Below are 21,472 nucleotides of genomic sequence, written 5' to 3' on the forward strand. Positions count from 1 at the left end.
CTTGCATACTGCAGCCCACTGAGGTGCCAGAGTCACTGTTGTTGTCCCTTTTTGCCTGTGTGTGTGTGTGTGTGTGTGTGTGTGTGTGGTGTTACTGTGCTGGTATATTAGCAAGTGTGTGGGAACTTGTCTGCATGCATACATCCAGAGGCCAGAGGCTAGCGGCTGGTGTCAAGCCTCTTCTCTGCGCTCTCTGCACCTTAGGCATTGAGACAGGGTCTCCTTGTTCTGGCAAGGCAATCCAGCATGTTCCCCATCTCTTGACTTTGCTGATGGGGGAATCTGCTTCATGGGGCTGCACATGGCAGAGGCAGTGTTCACAGCCAAGGGCTTCACCAGCACACACTTCTGCTTTGGGTGTTCAAGGAGCCTGTGGAGTTCAGATGGTACCTGGAAGCCAGTTTCCACCTTGACAGGTACCTCATTGTTAGGGTGTAAATGAAACTCTGCTTGTTGGAGTGGCTGCCTTTGACAGGTAGACAGGGACCAGTGAACATATAGGGTCAGCTGGCAGCTAGCATCCATAAGCACAAGATGGCATGCTGGCAAATGATCTGTGTAAGCCACGCAGGACAGGCAGAACCAGACACCTAACTGCCTGAGTACCTCACAAAGGCAATCTTCTCAACCTCATCCTTGGTCATAGCCAAGGACCAGACCTGTTCGTCAGAAATCACCATCACTCAGGAAGTATCCAGATGGCTTCTATAAGTGTGCAGGAGAGGCAGGGTAGAGACGAAGAGGGTCATGTTCACCTCAGTTACTGTATTTGGTGCCAGGCACAACAGAAACCAAGAGCCTCTGAGCCCAGACGACCTTGGAAACTTGATCACCCACATTCCATGCATGTCAGGCAAGGAGTAAACTGGAGTCTGCTGGATGCAGCAGGGCTAACGCTTTGCTTTTACACAGTGGTTTTAGTTATGTGAACTTAATCAGACTTTGCAGTAAGAAAACTTCCGAGAAGGAAAGTGGTGGGTCTCTGGTCTCTCCTGAGGATTTTGCATAGCCAGGTAGGGGCTTGTCCCTCCAGGAAGCCCTGGTGTACATTACAGCCTGTGCCTGGGATCTGACTGGCCACCGATCAGCTTTAAGTTCTTCTTCAGGCCCACCATCCTTCAGTTCCTAATGGACATCCTCACTCCATATCCTCACCAGGTTCTGACAGAGAGGAGGACACATTGCATGGAGGAGTGCATGGATCTTTTCCAGATGCCACCATTTACCTGCAAATTTCATGATTTCCTTGTTTTTTATTGCTGAGTAATATTCCATTGTGTAGATATACCACAATTTGTGCATCCATTCCTCCACTGAGGGGCATCTGGGCTGTTTCCAGCTTCTGGCTATTACAAATAAGGCTGCTACAAACATGGTTGAGCAAATGTCCTTATTGTGTACTTGAGAATCTTTTGGATATATGCCTAGGAGTGGTATAGCTGGATCTTGAGGAAGCTCTATTCCTAGTTGTCTGAGAAAGCACCAGATTGCTTTCCAGAGTGGTTGTACAAATTTGCATTCCCACCAGCAGTGGAGGAGGGTTCCTCTTTCTCCACCACTCTCCAGCATGTGTTGTCCCTTGAGTTTTTGATCTTAGCCATTCTGATGGGTGTAAGGTGGAATCTTAGGGTTGTTTTGATTTGCATTTCCCTGATGGCTAATGAGGTTGAGCATTTCTTTAAGTGTTTCTCTGCCATTCGATATTCCTCTGCAGAGAATTCTCTGTTTAGCTCTGTACCCCATTTTTTAATTGGATTACTTGATTTTTTGCTGTTTAACTTCCTTAGTTCTTTATATATACTGGATATTAGCCCTCTGTCAGATATAGGGTTGGTGAAGATCTTTTCCCAATCTGTAGGCTATCGTTTTGTTCTGAGGACAGTGTCCTTTGCTTTACAGAAGCTTTTCAGTTTCATGAAGTCCCATTTATTGATTGTTGCTCTTAGACCCTATGTTGTTGGTGTTCTGTTCGGGAAGTTGTCTTCTGTGCCAATGAGTTCAAGGGTATTCCCCACTTTTTCTTCTAAGTGGTTTAGTGTGTCTAGTTTTATGTTGAGGTATTTGATCCACTTGGACTTTAGTTTTGTGTAGGGTGATAAGTATGAATCTATTTGCATTTTTCTACATGTAGACTTCCAGTTAGACCAGCACCATTTGTTAAAGATGCTGTCTTTTTTCCATTGAATGGATTTGGCATCTATGTCAAAAATCAGGTGTCCATAAGTGTGTGTATTTATGTCGGGGTCTTCTATTCGATTCCATTGATTCACCAGTCTGTTTCTATGCAAGTACCATGCAGTTTTTAGTACTGTTGCTTTATAATACAGCTTGAGATCAGAGATGGAGATACCTCCTGAAGATCTTTTACTGTAGAGAATTGTTTTAGCAATTCTGGGTTTCTTGTTCCATATGAAGGTGAGAATTTTTCTTTCCAGGTCTGTAAAGAATTGTGTTGGTAATTTGATGGGAATTGCATTGAATCTGTAGATTGCATTTGGTAAGATGGCCATTTTTACTATGTTAATCCTGCCAAGCCATGAGCATGGGAGATCTTTCCATCTTCTGATATCTTCTTCTAATTCTTTCTAAAGAGACTGGAAATTTTTTTCATACAAGTCTTTGACTTGCTTGGTTAGGTTCACACCAAGGTACTTTATGTCCTTTGTGGCTACTGTGAAGGGTGTTGTTTCCCTAATTTCTTTCTCAGCCCTTTTGTCTTTTGTATACAGGAGGGCTACTGATTTTTTTGAGTTAATTTTGTATCCAGCCACTTTGCTGAAGGTGTTTATCAGCTGTAGGAGTTCCCTGGTAGAGTTTTTGGGGTCACTCATGTATACTATCATATCATCTGCAAATAGTGATAATTTGACTTCTTCCTTTCCAATTTGTATCCCCTTGATCTCCTTCAATTGTCTTATTGCTCTAGCTAGGACTTCAAGAACAATGTTGAAAAGATATGGTGAGAGTGCACAACCTTGCCTTGTCCCTGATTTCAGTGGGATTGCTTTAAGTTTCTCTCCATTGAGTTTGATGTTGGCTATAGGCTTGCTATATATCGCCTTTACTATGTTCAGGTTGTACCTTGTATCCCTGATCTCTCCAATACTTTAAACATGAATGGATGTTGGATTTTTTTGTCAAATGCCTTTTCAGCATCTAAGGAGATGATCATGTGGTTTTTCTCCTTCAGTTTGTTTATGTGGTGGATCACATTGATGGATTAAGGAAGGTCATTTTTTAGACAAACGGAAAAACACCATGAAAAGTGTCATTGGACACTGGAGCTGGAAGCCAGCCTATGAACAAAGATTTCCATCAATGTCTCCTTCCCTTTTGTAGCTTCAGTCCTGAGCTCAAGAGCATAAGAACCTTGTAGTGGGTTCTTCACCACTGGGCTGGGAGTTCTGGCCTTGAGGAGCTGTTCTTGCCTAAGACTGTGGGTGGAGGGATTTCCCTGGCAACACTGTTATGGCTTTCCTCATTCAGACAGTCACCTGGGCTTGAGAAGGGCTTGAGAGCAGAGGCCTGAGCTAATGTGTTAATGGACTCATGAAGACAAAATGGGTGTGTGATTTGAGAGTGGGTTTGTGTAAGTCAGCCAGGGATGCAGGAAACAAATTGAAACTCTGGATTCAGTTCCCAAGGCAATCATTCTTGATGCCTTTGCATCAGGCACCTGCTAGATTGGAGCCTTGTGTTTGTTAGACCTGTTCCAGGATATTCCACTAAGACTTACTAAGGGATTCTTTATGTAAAGCAGTTAGAATAGCTTTTCATATCAAAGAAGTATTATATTCATGGCCTTTGTTGAGGGATTTTCATAGAACCTAGAGGTGAAAGAATCACTTACACTTTATTAGTTAATAGAGAGCTTCTGCAGCCTTCTAGTGAGTAAAAGACAATAAGAAGAGAGGTCAAGTTGGGTGTGGTTCATCTTCCCGAGCAGGTCTCCCGAGAGAGGTAGAGGCAGCCCTGTCAAGAAGCTGGGTTCCGAGCCAGCCACAGCCCACACAATCTTGAGATAGATTGTGAGCTCTATCTCAACAATCAGAAAAGAAGACAGAGAAGAAAGGTTGATAATCAACCATCTCGCTCAGATCCCAAACAAAGCCTTGTGTGTGGTACTCTGCTTTTCCTCCGTTAGGAGGGAAGCCCCACTGTTGGCCTTCTTGTGTTGGCCTTTTTGTCAACTCTCTCCTTACCTGGCATTAACACACGTTCTTCAGTGTTTGTCCAGGAGGCCCAGAAAGCTAGCATATCTTCTGTTACTTAGCTTGGTCTTAGCTATTCTTGTGGTTTCACTGTGTGAAGTCTCAAAGGATCTACTGCATTTCAGGAAAGTTGAGCACATGGTGGAAAGTACCCTTCTGGATCATGAAGCAGTGGTTTAGTCTACACCTCCCCAAAACCCTACAACAGAGATGGGTGCAGACCTCATTTGTGAAATGAGTGTGTGATCACTAAAGTCCTCACCTGTCCCCAAAACAAGAGCTTCTAGTACCTTTCCTGTGCTTGTTTTGTGTTTCTCAAGTGGGCTAAGCATGCAAATATGTCCTAAAGGAGACTTAATTATTAAATGTAAACCCTGAGATAGTACTTTTTACAATTAACACACACACACACAGTCAACACTCATCCTTTTCCCAGGTGAGCTACATCTGCCACTGCATCTCCCAGCCCAGTTTCCTCACCAAGAAAGGGTTTATACTAATAAATAATTCATATTGGAGCTTAAGATTCCTGGAAGGCCTGGCAGACTTTCATCTTGGAAAAGGTGTCATAAAATATTGCCAGTGGCCAACCTCAGGTTTCCAGATTGGGTATAAATCCTTCTTGCTGAGTGTGTGAGTTTGTAATGTAAACTGTTTTCAATTATACCTGGAACTGTTGAGCTGAAGGATGGCCACACACATCTGAAACTAAGTGATGAGAATTACTGTTCCAGTGGGCTATGAATACATTATACTTAGGCAAGTGACAACTGTGTTGTTTTAGACCCAACAGAGAGGAGACTGGCCATGTGAGTGCTTCAGGCGCCTCTGTTGTCAAGCATGGACTCAATCCAGAGAAGGCCTTCATGCAGGTTCATTACTTAAAGGTAAGTGTGCCTGACGACTGCAGCCGTTTGTTACAGGGCAGCACTCCTGAGACCATATAGCTGAACAAGAAGAATAACACGGTTGAGGCAAAGAACCTCAGCACCTCAGTGGGTGCAGACTGAGTACTCATAGTAGAATATACTAAAAGCCTCTAAATAAGGCCATTTTCAGAGTGACTCAGGCTGAGGAAGCCTGCAAACGAGTGGAGACTAGAACAGAAGGCATCCTGGATCTGACATGAAGGCTCTGGGCCTCTCCTCCCTTGCAGAGTCCAAGCAGAGGTGCTGATGACATTCACAGGCCTGCCTTTCCCTGCTCTGAAAATGGAAGGCATCTGGGCCCGAGAAGACAGCGTTGTGGACATGCTGGCACCTGGACCTAGCGTCTCTGAGCAACTGTGTTGACCCTGATGCCATCTTGTTGTCTTCTTTTTTCTCCCAGGGCTACTTCCTCCTTCGCTTCCTAGCCAGAACACTTGGAGAAGAAACTTATTTTTCATTTTTAAGAAAATTTGTGCACCTATTTCATGGACAGTTGATTCTTTCCCAGGTAATTCATGGGATCCTGGTGGACTCACAGAACCCCACTGGAAGGGCTGCAGCACGTGGGGATTAGATTATGCCAGATCTGGAAGGTAAAAAATTACTGTTACATTTACTTGGAGAAAGACACTAGTGATGTGGACTTGAAGGATGTGTGTCCTGGGAATGTGAGCTCCTGGTACTACAGGGACCTGCTGTAGCTTCAGGTTGTTCACCACCATACAGACAGGTGTATACTGAGTGACCTTATCAAACCAGACAGTTCTGCTGCAGACATCTGTACAAGCTAGTCTCCTTCCCACGCAACAGCCTCAGAATCACCCTGGCCAGTAGCAGCTCAGAGCATTTGCTACGCAAGCATGAAAACTAGAGTTCAATTCCCTGCACCCATACAGCAATCCCTGGGGCCACAGAGATAGGGGAAGGGGAATCACTGGGACCTACTGGCTACATTACAGCAGAGGAGAGTAAGACCCAGGTTCAGGAAGAAATGCTGCCTCCACAGAACAAGGATAATAGTGTTAAAAGAGGACACCAAACATTATGGCCTCCACAAATACAGATATGTTCACTTACACACATGTGCATATAACGCACATACACACACACACCCACATACACCCACACCCTGAAACAAATAATGCTCAAAACAGCAACAACAACCAAAAAAAAAAAAAAAAACAAAAAAACAAAAACAAAACAAAACAAAACCCTTGAGTCAATGGTTTTGCCATTTCATTTTGTTGAATTTCATTCTTTCACTGCATGTGTGTGTGAGTATGTGTGTGTGTTAAGGTCAGAGAATAACATGTTCTCTCCTTTTCTCTGTGGGCCTCAAGATTGAACTTAGGTCATCGGGCTTAGCACCAAATGCCATGACCTACGACTGAGCCAGCTTAGGGACCTGCATACCTTTTGAAAATTTACATTTTGCTCAAATGTTATGGTAAATATAGAGAGAATAAAACTTAGCATTGTCATGTCCAGCTTGGTGGGGTCAAGCATGGCAGCAAGCATGTATCTTTGGAACATTTTCTCTTTCTGCCCTGTCTCTTTACATGGCTGCTGGAGATCTGAACACAGGTCCTAGTGCTTACCTGGCATGTGCTAAAGCTTTGATAAAAATTTCTGAAATCCCCTTCAGGGTCAGCTGCTTTTACATTCTCACTGATTTCCCTGTGTACTTGTCAACTTCTGTTGCTTTCTGCTTGCTTTTGTTTTATTTTGCTTTGTTAGCTCTTTTGAAACGTGTTATTCTATAGTCCAGGCTAGCCTTGACTCTTTCTAATCCCTCTGCCTCCTAAATGCTGAAATTATAAGTGCACACCACCATACCTGGCTTGTATGGACTTTTAAGATTTCATTTACCCAAGTGTAGTGAAAAAGGAAACTAAAGTGAACATTCTGAGTTCATGATAGTGTGAGCATGCACTTTTACTAGATAATGCTGTTAAGAAGCATCGCTGCAGACACACTGCTTCCAAGTGTGATTTCCCACCACATTTGTCCCTGGAGAAGAGGAACTGCTGTGATTCCCTGAGTTTCAGTGTAGCTGGTTACAAAGCCAGTTCCAGGCTAGCAGAGGACGGACTGAGACCTGTCTCAAAAAGGCAAAAACAGAAGCTAAAAATGTTTTGTAAAGAAGAGAGAATAGGAAGTTGTTTGCTGCCGTTACCCACCCCCCACCCAGGTCTCACACTTGTAGTCGTTGCTCTTACGCTGTTAAGGTTTGCTTTGCCAGCATAAAAGATTTTAGTATTCGCCACCACTTAACCATGCTTATACATTCATGAATATTTTATTTTGATCCAGCTCTTTGTTGGCTCAATTTCATTATCAAATTGATGTTCAAGTTGCAGCTTCCCAGGCTGTGTGGTTTCTTCCTGTTTGGGAATGCAATGCCTCTTGTCTGTGTGTAGATCACAAAATAGTTTTAAATCTTTCTGGGCCACATAGTCATTCCTCAGAACTTGATAGACATTGCTCATCTGCCTTCTAGCATTAATCTCCACTGTGCAACCTTTGGAAGTGGCCTGTTTACATCACTTAGGTGGCAGAAGAAGTCTTTATACTTTTTAAATTTTATTTATTTCTATTTTATGTGTACTGGTGCTTGGCCTCCATGTATGTCTGTGTGAGGGTGTCAGGTTCCCTGGAACTGGAGTTACAGATGGCTGTGAACAAACATGTGGGTGCTGGGAATTGAACCTGGGTTCTTTCTAAGAAGTCAGTGCTCTTAACCTCTGAGCCATCTCTCTGGCCCTAGAAAGCTTTATCTTGAACTCAGTGATAACTAAAAAAAATGAGTGGGTATGCATGGTTCTTTATAAGAGGAGAGAGAGAGAGAGGCAGAGAGACAGACAGACAGAGGGAGGGAGGGAGAAGGAATGGGAGAAGGAGAGGGAGCATGCTTTGGTACAAATGTGGAGTTCAGAGGCCTGTTATAGGAGTCTGTTCTGTCTTCTACCATGTATTAAGCTTGGTTCCTAAGGCTTGGCAGCAAGCCTCTTCTGCTGAGCCACCTCACTGCATCATATCTTCTCTCTGGAAAACACTGTACTTTTTAGTCTTGGATTCTGTTCTTCAGTACAGTTGTTTTAAGTATCTTTTGGCTTGCTTGTGTGTGTGTGTGTGTGTGTGTGTGTGTGTGTGTATGTGTGTGTGTGTTTCGAGACAAGGATCTTGCTTTGTAGTTAGCCTGGCTTTGAATTGGTGATCCTCCTGCCTCAGCCTCCTCAGTACAATAACTAACAGGCCTGCATCACCATGCTTGCCTTTAACTACAGCTGTGGTCACATTCTTTTCCCCTTGTAAGATGCTGAGTTTCCAGGTTGAAGCCACCCTGTTATAACTTCTTTGTCTGTTGTGCATACATATGAGATAATCGCTTTAGCCTGTTTTTCTTTCAAGCATCTCTTTATTATTAAATAGTACTCTCTCCCCCCCTTTTTTTTTCTTTTTCTTTTTCTTTTGAAACAGTCTTGGGCCAGGCTGTCCTCAAATTTGTAATGTGTCTGTGACAACCTTGAACTCCCGGTCTGCCTCCACCTCACAAGGACTGTAATTGCAGGCATGCATCACTACACTTGGTTATGGGTCCACATTAAGCAAGCACTCAGCAACCAAACTGCGCTGTCAGCACTTGGTGCCATTTCCTTACTGTACTTTGTTTGCTTTTTAAAAAATCAATGTTCTTGAAATGTGTCATCCTGATCCTTAGTTTCCTTTCCTAGAATTAGAGTCTTTTTTCTTTTCACTTTATATTTCTGTCATCTTTAGCCTTTCATTTTGCTGAATTTTTTGTTCTCATTTTTTTATCATTGTTTCCAATTGTTTTTTTTTTTTTCTTAGTGTAAAACACTTGTAAAAAGATTGTCCTCTGCTTCTTGGTTATGTTTTCTTCAAGACTGAGTTCTTTATCTTTTAGCTCTCTCTGCTCCTCAGCTCATGTGGGTGTGCGCGTTTTCATGGTGGCCTTACTCTAAGCCTAGATAGCCCAGCCCTGGCCTTTGATTTATTCTCATGTGTGCTGGAGTGTTATCTCTGGTTTCCTTCCCAACTCCCCATAGGCTTGTTTTCCAACCCCTGTATAGTCTGACAGGTGCGGTGGGTGTAGAGCGGCAGCAGTTGCATGCAGCATTTGTTGGAAGACTTTGCCTACCCTATTCTTAAAGTGCTGCTAACTGCCCCTCATGACCAGTGTACGTGTAATCTGTCCATTGCTTCTTCAGATCAGAATGGCACCTGGGCACCTCTGCAGTTGTTCACAGATGGTGGTCCTTGGTGGCTTATTTCTTACATTTGTGCATGTCTCCAGGCACTCCATAGCTGGGAAAGAGGAAAGGTAAATCCCCATCTCTTTCCAAATATATAGGTTCTTGAGAATTTGTGGGATTTGGGAAATTCACTTGCACCCCAACTTCTAAGCCTGAGAGTTGGGAAGGTGCAGTGTGCCAGCTAGAAGTGATCCAATATGTTCTTTCCCTGGTTTCTCCCTTTGAAGTTCATGCCAAGAGGCTGTCTCTCTATCCCTATTTGGAAGCATGCTTTTGCTTTTATTATTATTAACATAATTTATATGAATTGTGTGAACTGTGTTGTTTTGTTTTTTGTTTTTTTTTTTTTCACCCTTTTGCTCAGCTTTGTCCCATCATCCTTTGGACTCCTGCTGTTCAGTATCTCAGCATTTGCTAGTTTGCCAGCCCCTCCTATTGTCTCTTTCCAGGATCCCAGTGACCCTCCCCTGCAGGCTTACATCTTAGTCCCATTGGGACCCCTGCTATTGTCAGGGACCCCCCTTGCCCAACTATAATGTCTAACTTCCTCCTCAGAACTCAGAATGGAGCAGAGGAGATAGTGAGGAAAGACAGCTTCCCGAGGGCATACTTCCTTCTGTCTCAGCAGACAGTGACTTGGGAAGGACTACTGTCCTATGTCTACAAGAGGAAGCAGAAAAGCTAGTGCCATGTGGTTAGATTTGGATCTCTAAAAGGAGGAAGAGGAACCAACTGAGTCAGTTCTGGTCATAGATGCTTTAGAGACTTCAGGTGAGAAACAAGTGTCTCAAATGGGGTAGAGCACAGAGCATAGGAAGCACATTGCAAGTCTTAGGGGACATCTTGGAGATGCCCAGTATGTTTTGTCTGTATGATCTTTGGCAGTGGTTGCAGCCTTCAGCTAGCTGCAAGCTTAGATTGGAGCCAGGAATTGGCAGAAGCTCCAGAATGGCAACCTACTAGGAGGCAGGACACCATTCTTACAGTAATAAAGGAGGAAGAGGTTTTCACAGGGGCGGTGTTGATTACCCTGTGTCTACCCAGAATTCCAGATTCTTGTGCTTATAACCAGCTCAGCCTGAAAATGTGAAAGGGTAGAATTAAGGTTAACTCTGAATTTCCTGCTTCTCAAACAATTAAATTCTTCCCCCTTGCTATTAAGTTAATGTTATTTCCCCTCACCCCGCATAATTAAGCAAAAATTACTAGAACAATAGGAGATAAGTTTGTAGGTAATATACACACATAATGGGGTGAAATTAATAAAAAGTTATATTTAGAGTTACAATTATATAATTATAGTTCTTGGATTTTTAAGAATCAAAATCTTGTCAATAAGTTAATGATTCACTAATATAGTGACTTACAAAAGATCTATTAATTAGATCATGATAAATAAATTACTAATGCAACAGTTTACAAAATGTTTTTTTTAATAATAGGTGAATACACTATTACTAACCTATTTATTTCCTTCGTCCCAGTAATATCTTTTACTTTTTTGAGACAGGGTTTCTCTGTGTTGCTTTGGATGTCCTGGACTTGCTTTGTAGGCCAGGCTGGCCTGAACTCACAGCAATCTGCTTGCCTCTGCCTCCCTGAGTGCTGGGATTATAGGTGTGCGTCACCGTGCCTGACTAGTCCTAGTAATTTTTAAAATAATAAAAACAATGACTTTCAGACCCTCAATCCAAGACTCAGTGGGTGTAAAGTGCTTGCTGTGCCTGTCCCCAGAATCCATTTTTAAAGCCAGGTGTGTTGGCATGTCCTGTAATCATCCCAGGACTCAGCGGGAGGAGGCGGTTCTGGGAGATTGCTGACCAGCCAGCCTAGCCTAGTAGATAATACGAGGCCAAGTGAGGGACGTACTCTCAGCAGAAGTGGACCCTGCTGAAGAATGGCACCCCAGGCTGTCTCCTGGTCTCCACATGCACAAGTGTACAACCCTCCCCTCTCACAAAAGAACCTCAAGGGATGTAATTCCTCATTTTCTAAGTACTAGTATTCTTTTTCTTGAGCAGGTTTTTTTGTATGTCCTCTGTAGGTACATTTGTGAGGCACTGAACTATCTGAGCTGCCACCTCCAACACCATTTCTCTGCATCCATTCTCAGTTTTTTGTTTTTGAACACTTGGTCTCCATGTGATGGCAATGTTTAGGCTTTAGGGCATGGCCATTAGAAGTAGGCTCCTGGCAGGAATGGGCTTTGCATACCATATGGATTCTGGCTCCAGCCCCTGCTTCCTGCCTCCTCCTCAGTAGCATAAGAACAGCCACCACTGTGGGAGCCTCTCCATCTACCATGTCAGAATAAGCTCAGAAATTACTAGCCAAATAAGCCTCTCCTCCTTTTCATGTCTGTGTCAGGGATTTTAGTCACAATGATGTGAGAGAAATCTTTCATTAGCTTTTATTGAGGAACCTTCACCTCAGGAAAGGTAGCCCACCCATAGGCCCACAGAGTGGTGCTGGCTGGCTTTGCTCCTCAGTGATGTTAGTCTCAGTGTGATGATGGAAGAGGAGCACTTGCCATGCTCACTGCTGTGCAGGCCACTTGCCATCTGCAGTCACATCCCCTGTGTCACAAAGCTTGTTCTGGGCTGCTCCTCCCATCCCTTCCCTGATGGTGTGTGCTCACCTGGACTCTCATCTGAAGACCACCTTTTAATTTTTTTAATGTATTTGTTTTTGTGAATTTTATATGTGAGTACTGTGCTTCTTTTAAAAATAGGGATTCACATGGCTGACCTCAATTTCTAATTGATCCTCCTGCCTCAGCCTCCTGAGTACTAGGGTCGCAGTCATGTGTCATCATGTCTGTCCTAGTAGTTTATTTTCTCTTCATTAAATCTTCAAGGATAGCCAGGTGTTGTGGCTCACATCTCTATGCTGTCCCAGGCACTAGGAGGCTGGATGGGCTATCTCAAAACTAAAAATGACTGTATAAGCTTACAAACACACACACACACACACACACACACACACACACACACATTGTACTCATTACTTCATTAAAAGAAAATTATGTACTGTTAACATAACAAAAGATTCTGTGCTTTAAAAAAAATCAAAAGGTAAAAACAAGTATAAATCCCTCCAGATATAGATCCTATGTGTTGTTTAATATCATCAGATAGCAAGAATGTTATACTTGGTGCTTGCTTTTTTCTCCTTTTGTGTCATCCAACCCATCTGCTATTCAGATGGTGAGAAGCTGACACTGGAGTCCACAGTTACCCCATTAAGTATTACCTTTAAATAAACAACCATTTTTAGTGTATTTATCCTCCCAGTTTAACTGAAGATCCTATATCTGATAACACTAGTTAAGACCCAGTGATGATCACAGAATTAGTTGACTTGAAAAGGTGGCCACAATAAAAGTATAAGCTAAATACAAATGAGCATTCATATTTGAACTTGTAGGTCAATGATATTGCGGTTATTCTTGATAGAGTCCTTTTATCTTAGAGAAGTTTACAAAAGCATTTATGATAACATGATATTTGGGATTTTTTAGTAGTTCAGAAGGCATGAAAGATGACTATGGCAAGGCAGGTTAGTATAGTAATTAGAATAGGGTGGTTAATTGCTTTTTATTTGAAAGTCTTCACAATAAAAGAAAGTGACTTGGGGAAAGGCATAAGTCATGACTTGCTACTTTCATGCAAACACCCGAGATGTCCTGTGACCACATGGACACAGTGGAAGAGAAGGAACTATGACTTCCTGGCTCAGGCTGTCTCTGTCCCTCAGCTGGTTTTTGTCGTATTGAGTTTGGCTTCTTTTTGGAGCACTACAGGTCTGTTGCCAATTAGGTTTGGGCCTATAGGAGTTGAAGTTGCTCAGTCCAGCCTGAGGAAGACCTCAGGACGAGGAGGGCTTGGGAAAGTGAAGGGGCAATTCTTTTACTATCAAACCCTAAGTACATTGAGCAGTTGATGCCTGGTTGCTGGCACAGTTGGGCAATTATTTACTGGTAGATAGCCTTAATGCTTTCTTCTTATTTCAGGAATTCCTTCAAATGCTGTTGGAAAGCATTTCAGAAGACAAAAGGTAAGGATCAGCATAGGACTTAAGAGCCCCATTTCACTTTTAATGTTGAAATGATCCTACCATTGTTTGACCTGTTGTTACACCCTTGATAGTTGAGATTCCCTCTCTGCATAAAGGAACCTAGTGCAGCTGCTAGAGTCACAGCTAGATGAGAACATAGTTTGGGGGTAGGGCAGCATGCACAGGCCAGGCCCAAAGATGCAGAGCAAGAAGCCAGCTGAGGGCACTCTGAGGCTTCAGCTACAGTGGCTAAGAATTGGGGAGAGGGCTGGGGAGGGCTCAGTAATAGAGTGCTTGCCTGTCGTGAGAAGGCCTGGGGCAGCTACCCTAGACCACCTATTTCTTTTTTTTTTTTTTTTTTTTTTTTTTTTTTTCAATGCAGTTTATTCAGGAACATTGAACAATCCTCGGACCCCGGGGAAAGCCAGCCCACAGCTTAAATAGCCTCTGGGTAGCCAACCCAGGCGTGCCACGGGGGCAATGCAGATAGGTCCACATACATAGAAGCAAGCCAGATCCTCAGCCTTAGCCAAATGTGGAGTTGTTCGTGACAGAGAGCACTCACCATCGGGAAGGTGGAAGGCAGAAATAAGTAGGTAAATAACAGAGACAAACAGGGTAGGGTGGCTCCAGTCAATGTGGTTTTATGGAGGACACACTTTAACTGAGTCAGAGAGGCTCAGTAAGAGCCGGGAGGGTGGCTAGCTTTGCTGCCCTCTTTCCTAATCATTACTCTGACAAAACACCCAACAAAAGGCGACTTGGGAGAGTGGATTTATTTTAGCTCACAATTCTGGGTTATAATCTATCATGTGGCAAAGTCAAGACAGCAGGAGCTTCAAGCAGCCAGTCACACCTCACTCACAGTCAAGGGCAGAGAGAATGATGCTTAATATCCAGCTAGCCTTTTCTACCCAGCTGAGGACCCAAAACCAGGTAATGCTGCTCTCACTTTCAGACCAGGTTGTCCCACATCAATCAAGGCAGTCAAGACAGTCTCCTGTAGTCACACCCACAGGCCAACCTGATTTAGACATTTACTCATTGAGAGTGTCTCCCTAAGTGATTCTAGGCCGTGTTGAGTTTATAATTAAAACTAACCATCATACCTTTTAATTTTAAAACCTGTAGACAGTATTTTAGTAAGTGTTAAAAAGCTGATAACTGTGTTTAAACTAGGTGCTCAGTAAATGGTTACTGTGTTCATTCAAACACAACCAATTCCTTTGCACAACACTGCACACAGACTCTATGTGCTGCAGCAGCCCTGACTTTAATGCTCTCATAATCACCGTCTGGAAGGATAGTAGAAAACAACATGGATTATGATGGCACTCAGTCCTTGGATGACACTCTCACTTAGGGACACTCTCATATATGGCGGACTAGGCTCAAACTCGATATGTAAGTGAGGCTGGCCTTGAACTTCTGAACCTCCTGCCTCTGCCTCTTAAGCACTGGGATTACAGATGTGTGTGTCACCACTACTAATTTATGTGATGCCAAGAATTAAAGGCAAGCACTCACCCAACTGAACAGCAGCCTGGGTGAACAGCACTTTTTGGCATATGATCTTTTTATCCCTGTTTGACCAAGAAGACAGTCACCAGTCTGTACCTTGGAACCCTATGTGGCAGTCTGGCTCCAGAGTTGGGGAAGCTGAGGTTTTAGAAGTTAAATAGTGCTTCCCATAGTGTATGAGGGAGCCCACAGAAACTGGCTACAGCCTGTGATTTCATCTCCATGCTCACAGCAAGCTTCCTGTAAAGGAAGGACACTCCCATGGCTTTTAGAGTAAGCCAAAGGCTCTGTTGCAGATGCAGATTCCTCTGAGGCCCTATCTTAACTCCTAGACGAAAATGCCCAAAAGCATAATTTCTGATAGCAAAACTGACATTCAGACATTAAAGGGGGACTTCTTGGACAACTTTTTTTTTTTCTGAGATTCCTGCAAAACCGGCATGTTGATGGGCCTGTCTGATAGGTATAAACTATCAAGGGTGACACATATGCCACCAGGCTAGGTAAAGAAGATGACATGCTCTGAGAATATGGAGGCTACATTTTGGATTTCCCCTGGACTACCTTATAGAAACCTCTCAAACTCCCCTCTTCTCTCAGCAGCTGGAAGCTGCTGGTTCTGTTGTAGTCTTTCTTTCCAGTACAGGGCTCACACCTGTTGACCAAGCACTCTGACACTGGACTAAGCCCTGGCTTATTTCTGGGTGTGTGCATACAGCAAGGTGCATATGTAGCCAGAGAGCAGCTTTGTGAGTGTATTCTCTCCATCCACCTTTAGCATAAACTCTAGGGATTGAACTTATATCATCGGGCTTACACAGAAAGCACCTTTACCCATGAAGTCATTCTATTGAACAAAAGCTATTCTTGTTTAATAAAGCAGAAACCTCAAGCCAGTTCATGTATAAATGACTTGATAGATTCATTGATTCCTGCCCTTCTGTGTTCATTCACCAGCCTGGCCTACAGCTTCAGTGACTGAGCAAGACTGAGCTTTCAGGAGGCCACACTAAGGAACAGCTTTGTGTGGACGGCCTTACATCTTTTCAGATTTAGCATCATGGTTGTTTTTGTTTGTTTGTTTTTGTTTTTGTTTTTAAGCAGACATATTGTCTTGGAGTTATCATTGCTATGATGAAGCACTATGACCAAAGCAACTGGGGAAAGAAAGGATTTTATTTGACTTATACCTCCACATTGCCGTTCATCATTGAAGGAAGTCAGGGCAGGAACTCAAACAGGGCAGGAGCTGGTGAAGAGGCCACAGAGGAGTGCTTGCTCAGACTGCTTTTTAGTAGAACCACTCGGGCTCACCAGCCCTGGGGTGACACCATCCACAGTGCACTGGGTCCTCCCCCATCAGTCACTAAGAAAATGCCTTACATGCCTTATCTGGTTGCCTGCTATTACTGGATGGTTTTGTGTGTCAACTTGACACAAGCTAGAGTCATCAGAGAGGAAGGAACCTCGGTTAAGGAAATGCCTAAATGAGATACAGCTATAAAACATTTTCTCAAGTAGTGATCAATGAAGGAGACCTAAGCCATGCTGGGTGGTGCCATCCCTGGGCTGGTGGTCCTGGGTTCTATAAGAAAGCAGGCTGAGTAAGCCAGGGAAAGCAAGCCAGTAAGCAGCACCCTCACACACACACACGGGCTCTGCATCAGGTCCTGCTTCCAGGTCCCTGCTCTGTTTGAGTTCCTGTCCTGACTTTCTTTTATGATGAACAGCCACGTGCAAGAGTAAGCCAAGTAAACCCTTCCCTCCTCAACTTGCTTTTTAGTCATGGGGTTTTCTCACAACAATAGGAATTCAGACTAAGACACCTGCAGTCCAATCTCATGGAAGCAGTTTCTTAATTGAAGTTTCCTCTTCTCAGATGACTCCAGCTTCTGTCACATTGACATAAAACTAGCCAGCACTGGTGGCAATTATTCTGCAAAAATGATATCAGATGTGGCAAATTTATCATTCAGAAGTAAATCTAAAAGGAATTCACATTTCCCCCTTTCCCCGCTCAGTACAGCCTCACACATGCTAGGCATGTGCCTGTCTGCTTTACTGTTGTGCCAGTAATTTTCATTTGTTTTATACATGGCCCTGGGACTCTGATAAAGTAAGAGTCCCTTCTTTAGGACTTAGAGCAGAGATAAATAGGGGAGGAGGGAGGGAGAGAGGGAAGAAATTAATTTATAGATGTGGTGTATGGTCTCTTCTGTTGGTTATAAATGTCTCTTCTGAATACTGACTGCATTCCTTCAGGACAAAGTTCTTAGGGCAGAAACACAGCAGTTATTTCTGAGGCAGTACAGTACACTTTAGTTGGAGGTCTGTCTTACTTTTAATCTCTATGGTGCAGTATGGAGTTCATTTGGATGCCCTGAGCCCTCTGGCTCTGTAGACCTGGATTTTATTGTTGTGGATATTTACTGAGGCGACACACTGGGCCCACAAAGAGACTTTTGTTGCAGTTGTGGAGATTAGCACAGTATCCATGCCCTGTGTGGCTGCCAGCCACCCACTGCATCCCTTTGATGGGCACCTTTCCCAGTGGGATCATGCTTTGCCTAGCAGGCTTAAGTCTCATTAAGAATTCTCCTTAAATGTTAAAGTGATCTTTTGCCTACAGCAAACCTACTTCACCAAGTATATTGGAGTACATTTTCAAACTTCAACAACATCTTGCCTGCTAACTAATCTCAAAATCTAGTTTGCATTCATATTCAAACAGCTGGTTTGCTGTATTACCTATGCAGCATATTGTACTAATTTTATGTAGGCCTCCAAAGACTGCACATCTACCCCCTGGAGCCTCTAATCTTTGGCCCCAGTTGCAAATGGATCCTTTGGTGCATCTGTTAGGCACTTGAGCCATGCTGAGAGGGCAAGGCTCTGGCAATCACACTGAGTGGCTAGTGCTGCCTCTGTGCTTTTGTCTTACCTCGATTTACTAACATTCTCTGTGCATCATCTTCTGTAGCAGTCTGGACTATGGGAGACAGGGAAGAATAAATCTAATGCCAGCCTTCAAAGAGATCCTAGTCAACTACCAAAATCATGGGTCATTATAATCACCAGCACAAAACATTAGAATCTGTATGAAGGTAAGGTTCTGGGTCCTGGGGGCATAGACAGCAGACTCATCAGCCCTCAACCTGAAGAGAGACCTGAAGGCAGAACCTACTGCAGCCTTGTGAAGCGTCTCTGGTGAGGCGCTGTGGGGGTAGTGAAGGGGAATGGAAGGACTAGAAGCTGGGAGATCTAGTAAGCCAGGAGAACCATTAAAGAACACTAGAGTATTTGAGTCAATTGGTCTTAAGAACTGGAATTGTTTCAGTGATGGGTACAGTGGCATGGTCTTTGAAGCAATGAACAGAGCTGTGGGTTGTTTAAGAGGTGCCCCAGTTACAAATGGGCGAGTTGTGAAGGAATCAGATGTGAGCCTGGGTTTTCTTTCTTGTCCAGTGAGCTACATTCTGAAGTACAATGGGCACCTGCTTGTCCCTGGAGTCAGTATGGAGGGGAAGGAGATAGGGACAAGGTAAAGTGTTCAGAAGGCCATCCAGAGGGACCCATGGCACCATCCTCTCATTGCCAAAAATCTATGTCCACCATACCTCTTCTCCCTCAGGTAATAGCTGGTACATCAGCCTTGACCCTCAGGTTCTGGTGTCAGCCACAGCTACTGATTAATCTTGCCCAACAATTATGGTGTTTGTATGTGCATGTTCATCTGTTTGTTTAAACCCCCTGCTTTCTCCCCCACGGAGCAGGGAGTACTCATTTGCCCTGCCTCATCAGCAGTCTTCCCTGTCTATCTGAGCACAAATGCCTTGTTCTGGTCAGCAAAATGAGCAACAGCCTGGAAAGCTCTGAGACACATGGTTTGTTTCCACATGTAGGGAAGGGGTTGAAAAGCATAATCTATTGATGTTTAAATTGTATTCTAGGACAAGGGCGCTTCCATCTCAAACTCTGATCCTTTTCTATATCTAGTACCTATACTTTCAAAGTTGTTGAGGCCCACATTTGCTTCATGTGGCATTTGAGGGGGCTCTCTGCTGGGCTGTGGAGGGAGCAGCCGAATATGAATGTTAGAATCCCAGGAGGCTGAAGGTAGGAGCCAAGAATGATAACAGCATCGCACTCAATCACCAGCAAGCTGATAGGCGCATGTACTGATAGAGTTGATAATCGCTGCCTTGTTCTTACCACAGCAGCTCAGAAGTCAACAGCAAGCACGGCCAGGTGTGTGCCGACTGCTTCCCTCAAGTCTGCTTGTTTCTGTTCACTTCCACATCATGGAAAGACCACTTTTAACTTCTTTACTTTCTAATCTCTAAACACACGCTTTTTTTTCAGAGCAGTGTCCTGTCAGGGAGATGAGCATGTCCTATTCCCTTCTGTATTAACTAGTTCTGACCACATTTTCAGCCCAAAGGGTCTCAAGATAGCCCACAAAAACTCCACGCTGCCATGTTAAATGTGGTGCACAGAAGCGGGCAGCCAGTGGGCAGCACTGCCTGATGCTCCTCGTTCCAGGTCTCAGCCATTGGCTGTGAAGAGTGAATGCCCTAGTACAGATATGAAGAACATGCAGCCTTGGGTCTGTGTCCTGTCAGCTATCTGGATAAAATCAATTTCAATAGTGATGAGACAGACAGAATGGTCATTTCCTGTGTGTCCTGGGTCCAGGCTACATGGAAATGCCTCTGCTTATGTGCTGTGATTGTTTAAGCCACGCAGCCTCCAAAGGGAAAACACACAGCACTGGCCTAGACATTGTAGTTCTGATTGTGACAGACAGCTGTTCACTTAATCTATGCTGCACCATATCTGCAGTAATGATAAGGACAGCAAAACCTGCATTGGTACCCCCACTGCTCTAAAAACATGTCCATTTCTTCCCAGAAAAATGAATCATCTTCATGTGGTGGCTCTCTCGCTTTCTGGGAGTAGGTATTAATGCATTATCGTCTTACGGTCTTATTCCCCAGTTCCCTAGAGAGGCTTAGTGCAGTGTGATGTCTGTACTAACAGCACTTTTACCAGAGTCTGCCTAGGTTGTAGACTCAACACCTGCTCAAACAAAGTCACCATCCACTTCACACAGCTACTGCAAAGAACAAAGTGAGTGTGGTTATGAGGTGTTTCCAATCTTTGGAGAGAAGTAGTCTGAAAATTCAAGTTCCTCTCACTTAACAGAGAATAGTTTTTGCTTCTGAATGTAGCCTACGGAGTTCTCCTGACCTCACTTCTCTGCCCTAGAAGGCCCTCTTCATGTCTTCAGAACTAAAATTGGAGAGATGACAAGCAGTGCAGACACAGCAGGAAGCAGGCCACTCTCAGCGTCAGAGGTGTTATCAAGCAGGAAAGGCTGTCTTGAGCACGGGTGACAGGCTCTGCATCATTTGGAGTGTCTATACCATTGCAGAAAGTGAGTCATGAGAAAGAAGGGTAATTCAGCATGGGAAAGAAGGCGGAGCTTCATAAATTTCAACCCCAACTCTTCATGTACCATCCCTGTGACCTCACATGGTTTCCCAACCTCTCAGGACTTCAACTCTGCACAGTGTATAGTAACAGCTTTGTGCTGTTTCTCTAAGGTTTAGGTGAATGCTTTTCTGTACTGTTCTTACATGGTGAGAACATAGATGGCAGCTGCTACTTCTGTGCCTTCACTTGGCCATGTTTACTGATGTTTTTGTTTGTTTTCTGTTTTAGTGCCATAGAGTTTGTGTGCAGATACTGAATATAGCCACAGTATCTGCTTAACTCTTTGCCAGTGAGCAAACCTGCAGAGTTAGCCATAGATGGGCACAGTAGTGGCCACATGCTTTCGGTGAAATGTCCAGAGTCCACCCTCAATCTCTCTGCCTTCCGTATCCTTCCCCAGCACTCTGCATCCTTGGCGTGCAGGTGGTAGCATACCTACTCGGGAGCTGAGGTAGAAGGAGCTTGAGTTTGAAGCCAGCCTGTGCTACACAACTAGACCCTATCTCCAAAGTAAGTGCATGTGCACCCTCATGCACACATCCCCAAAGATCAGCAGCCTGCCACATGGCCTCCCAGCCTCCAGCCTCCAGCCTCTTCCTTGTTTTGTAGCAATGGTCTCTTCTCACCCCATTGTGGTGCTACTGGCTGGGCCAAGCCTCATCTATGCCTTGAGCCTGTGGGACAGGCACTTGGGTCTTCTCACTCTGTGTCTTTCTTTATTTCCAGAGGTCCTGTTCGAGCATGCAAAACATTGCAGCTTCCCCAGCTACATGCTCAAGTGGTGCCTCTTTTCAGAGTCTCTTCTAAGTGTCTTAGTATCCACTACTAATTTTTTTCTCCCTGTGCCAGGAGATGGTCTCCCATATCATAGATGTACATCCTACAGGCTGTTGGCATTCTCTGAAGCACCTGTCATCTGTTCCTCACAGACAGTCAACCCCTGGAATTTTTTCACCTCAGCTCCCCACTAACCTGAGCATGG

At 44.0% G+C, this 21,472-nt stretch overlaps 1 protein-coding gene across 26 annotated transcripts in view; it reads left to right on the forward strand.

Annotated features, from left to right (window-relative positions):
• The window catches only part of Aopep (aminopeptidase O (putative)), a 293,944-nt gene that overhangs the window by 184,645 nt on the left and 87,827 nt on the right, over nt 1-21,472 (forward strand). For 23 of the 26 annotated variants that reach the window (XR_009590799.1, XR_009590804.1, XR_009590805.1 and 20 more), the window contains 3 exons: nt 4,996-5,098; nt 5,541-5,648; nt 13,430-13,473. Coding sequence is in view for 13 of the 26 variants with exons in the window: in XM_060380323.1 (XP_060236306.1) it covers nt 4,996-5,098; nt 5,541-5,648; nt 13,430-13,473 (255 nt within the window). In the remaining 13 variants the exon portion in view is untranslated. Of the gene's footprint in view, nt 1-4,995; nt 5,099-5,540; nt 5,734-13,429; nt 13,474-21,472 lie in introns of all 26 variants that reach the window. The other 3 variants (XR_009590807.1, XR_009590806.1, XR_009590808.1) reach the window with 2 other exon arrangements.

Source organism: Meriones unguiculatus, chromosome 3, assembly GCF_030254825.1.
Source record: "Meriones unguiculatus strain TT.TT164.6M chromosome 3, Bangor_MerUng_6.1, whole genome shotgun sequence".
In the NCBI taxonomy this organism is placed as follows: domain Eukaryota; kingdom Metazoa; phylum Chordata; class Mammalia; order Rodentia; family Muridae; genus Meriones; species Meriones unguiculatus.